We start from the raw sequence: 3,350 nt of genomic DNA, 5'->3' as shown, positions 1-3,350 counted from the left end.
TGTGTGTGTGTGTGTGTGTGTGTGTGTGTGTGTGTGTGTGTGTGTGTGTGTGTGTGTGTGTGTCTCACCAGGTGCGTCGGAGTAGCAGAGTCTCTGATTGATGCTCGTCCCGGGACGTCGAGCAGAGGCCACTGAAACGGCAGGTACTGTGGACAGAGAGGGGGAAGTTCACACACTCACTTCAGAAACCAACATCACCGTTCATGCGTGTAAGAGACAATGATAGCGAGGAGTACATCTTCACACACGACACCGGTGCAGTCTTTGTGTGCAGGATGTTGCTGCTGAGCCTCACATTTGCACCTCTGATAACAGGTGAGATAACGCAGTTCAACGCTGGTCCTCTCCCTCATGTTTACATTCTTTCTGCTGACACACCTACGCTCCCAAAACACACTCCTGAGCAGGAACGCACGACTTACACAGAACAAAAAGAAGATGTGGAGAATAACTGCAGGGCGTAATAGGGTTGTTAAGAGTATTAAAAACCGGTTTCCTAAGCGACCGTTATCTACCCGACCCAATGACAAGGCTGATTTCGGTGCCTCGTAAATGCCGGCGCTGCCCACTGATGCTCTGAAACAGATGTAGGCTACGTCACGCTAGTTAACACTACAGAAGGCAGCAGGTACCGTTAGCCTACCGTTAGCCTACCGTTAGCCTAGCAGCTGGCTTGAACACGGTTAAAATGCTGACAGCTACACCTGTCTAACGTGTGGCTGTCTTCTTTAGAAAGGGTTCCCATAGTGGGACATGCAACAGTCTGCAGCTAAAGACACAGAGGACACGAGCTGACCTTTGAGACACCCACGGGACGCAAAGGTGCGTTCAAGTGCACCTAGAAAAACTTTTAAAAGTACCATTAAAAGTTTAATGGTGAAATAAGTTATTTTTGCATAACTCTAAGGCTGTACCTAACCCTTGACCACAAGATGTTCTTCAAGCTCTGTTGTTGTTTTTTCCAATTTCCAGTTTTAGCACCCGTTGCGGAAAAAAACAACTCAAAACAACAAAAACTATATCTAATCTTAGTCCTGATGGTCAAATGGAAGTCATGAAGAACATGTTAAGTTTGGAGTGTGTTTTCTTGCTCAGAAAGTGTGTGTGTGTGTGTGTGTGTGTGTGTGTGTGTGTGTGAGTGAGAGAGAGAGAGAGAGAGAGCATGAGCTCTGGGTCTTCAGTTAGACAAAGAACAGAGTCCAAAGAGTTTGCCTTGGCCCCACCCCCCCAAACCACCGGGGTCCCGGGCACTAGTCTGAAGCTGGGAGACCTCCCACCAAACGACACAGGAGGAAAAGAGAGGCCTTTGGTGCTCATTCAACTGTGAGTGACGCCAACAGACTCACAAACGTGACCTTTGACCCCAGAGAGAGGAGCGAGTCCAACAGACGGCGTGCAAAACCTCCTCTTCCCTAACAAGTGACGTGTTGGTATCTTCTAGAGCTCCAATCTGAACCTCATTACCGGGGTGGTGATAAGAACCTGTGTGACCAGAATACAGTGAAGCCATCATGGAGGCTGCCTTCTAAAAAGGGTCGCTATGACCGATGAATCTGTTGATTATCTTCCCGATTAATCCCATTTGTAGTTTTGTCTCTAAAACAAAAACACTAGAGTAATAGTTGACAAGTGATCAATTAATCTTTGCAGCTCTAATACGTCTCCTCGTTGAGTAAAAGGATCCGGCGTCTGAAAATAACCCCGATGATGTCACAGCGATGTCATCGGGGTGTGTGTCAGTTAAATTTGCATTATGGGAAATGTAGTAGCAATGGACTAAAAGTTAAGTATGCCTTGGCCTTTGCTATCTGATTTTAATGGGAGCATTTTTCCTACTGAAGCCAATTAAAGATCTGGTTGAACGCACACATGGACCAGAAGTCTTCTTCTTCCAGGAGAAATCACGCTGCTTAGATCAGGTTTCTCTAACACCATGACCTCATATCTGCTCACGCCCAATCAGGTTACTGCAGAAAGATACCGACGCTGCCCAACGCGCTTGTTTGGTAACGGCGAGTCTCAGACCAACCAACACCGTGTAATTCTAAATCTACCTTTTTCCCGCTATGACTGACTGCCAAACTAAGAAGAGGAAGTCGATTCTCTGGATTTGCTCATGTTTTCCAAAAAGGTTTAACCTGAGTAACAAGTCAAACGCCTCCATACAGGGTAAGAACATGGTATCGGAGCATCAAGAATCAGAAAAGGATTCATCGCCAAGTTAAGGAACACGTACAAGGGTTTTGCCTTTGTGGTTGTTTGCGCATACACACAAAATCATTTTAATGGAAAAACAAGTAACCCTGTTACTTAACCCTCATGTTGTCTTCATGTTGTCCTCATGTTGTCCTATATCAATGTTCTTTTTAACTCCCCAAAATAACATGATTGATTCCACCCAACGCTCTTTGCCGAGTACACATCTCTACTTTCATTAATTTTGGGGCGTCTTATTCAATTTTATAACATTGTAAAACAAATGGAAGTGTTTTTGAAATAGTATTGAGTAAAAGTTGACATATTCCAGTCTATGATTATCATCAACATCCATTCCTTTAATTTTAGTCTCAATAATTCCTAATTTCTGCTTTTCTAACTCACACATTAGGTATAATTTCCTATAAATGAGGTTTATTGACCATAAATTGCCAACATAAAGTTAATAAGTTAGTGTTACGTAGTGTTGGAAACGTCAAAAAAGTGACAAACATTGAAAAAAGGGATCAAAAAGAGACAAAAACGTAAGAAAAAATTAAAAACAGCTTTAAAACGTCAACAAAAGTGTTGATTTTCAATTTTGAAGGGAGGACACCGAGAGGGTTAAACGTTTCGGTTACATACAGCGTACTCACAAAGACGCATTGTGTATCCTTGAGGCCTAACACATTTATTATCTTCCTTTTACAAACTTAATGGGACCAGCTCATAAAACCATGGATCCACAGCAGTCAAAATCTCCACGGGGTACCTTCAAGAACATAAACCACTGAACAGGGAAACAATAATGGTCCCCAGTCAGCACAATAAGGAACAACGAGGCCATCACGTCGAATGGGAAACTACTACTAATTACATTTTCCCTCATAATTACTCTACAACAATGCAAACACACATCTGCACACCTCCCCACTCTGCCGTTTAAAACCTCATGACTTATGCTTTTACCCCAGCCTGGACACACACACACACACACACACAGCAGTGTTCACATACAAGTACACACTAGAAAGAACAAACCCTGTTCTGTAGACGTAGACACACACACACACACACTATCATCCCGTCCCCCACTCTGAGGCCTGAGGAAGCTCTCACTGTGAGCGCTAACTGGATCCAGCTGTTGGAAATAC

At 43.8% G+C, this 3,350-nt stretch overlaps 2 protein-coding genes across 2 annotated transcripts in view; one reads left to right on the top strand and one right to left on the bottom strand.

Annotated features, from left to right (window-relative positions):
* LOC117959747 (transcription factor 7-like 1-A) overlaps window positions 1-3,350 on the top strand; it is a 29,529-nt gene that overhangs the window by 6,973 nt on the left and 19,206 nt on the right. The gene's annotated exons all lie outside the window — the stretch shown is intronic.
* Window positions 1-3,350, bottom strand: part of LOC117959748 (transcription factor 7-like 1-D) — an 8,675-nt gene that overhangs the window by 1,020 nt on the left and 4,305 nt on the right. Inside the window, exons 6-8 of the mRNA XM_034897028.1 lie at window positions 714-769; window positions 237-399; window positions 69-146 (exon numbers count right to left, since the gene is read on the bottom strand). Of these exons, the coding sequence (XP_034752919.1) occupies window positions 69-146; window positions 237-399; window positions 714-769 (297 nt within the window). The remainder of the gene's footprint in view (window positions 1-68; window positions 147-236; window positions 400-713; window positions 770-3,350) is intronic.

Source organism: Etheostoma cragini, chromosome 16 (genome assembly GCF_013103735.1).
Source record: "Etheostoma cragini isolate CJK2018 chromosome 16, CSU_Ecrag_1.0, whole genome shotgun sequence".
Classification (NCBI taxonomy): Eukaryota; Metazoa; Chordata; class Actinopteri; order Perciformes; family Percidae; genus Etheostoma; species Etheostoma cragini.
The sequence above is the reverse complement of the archived record's forward strand: the minus strand, read 5'-3'. Positions and strand labels throughout refer to the sequence as shown.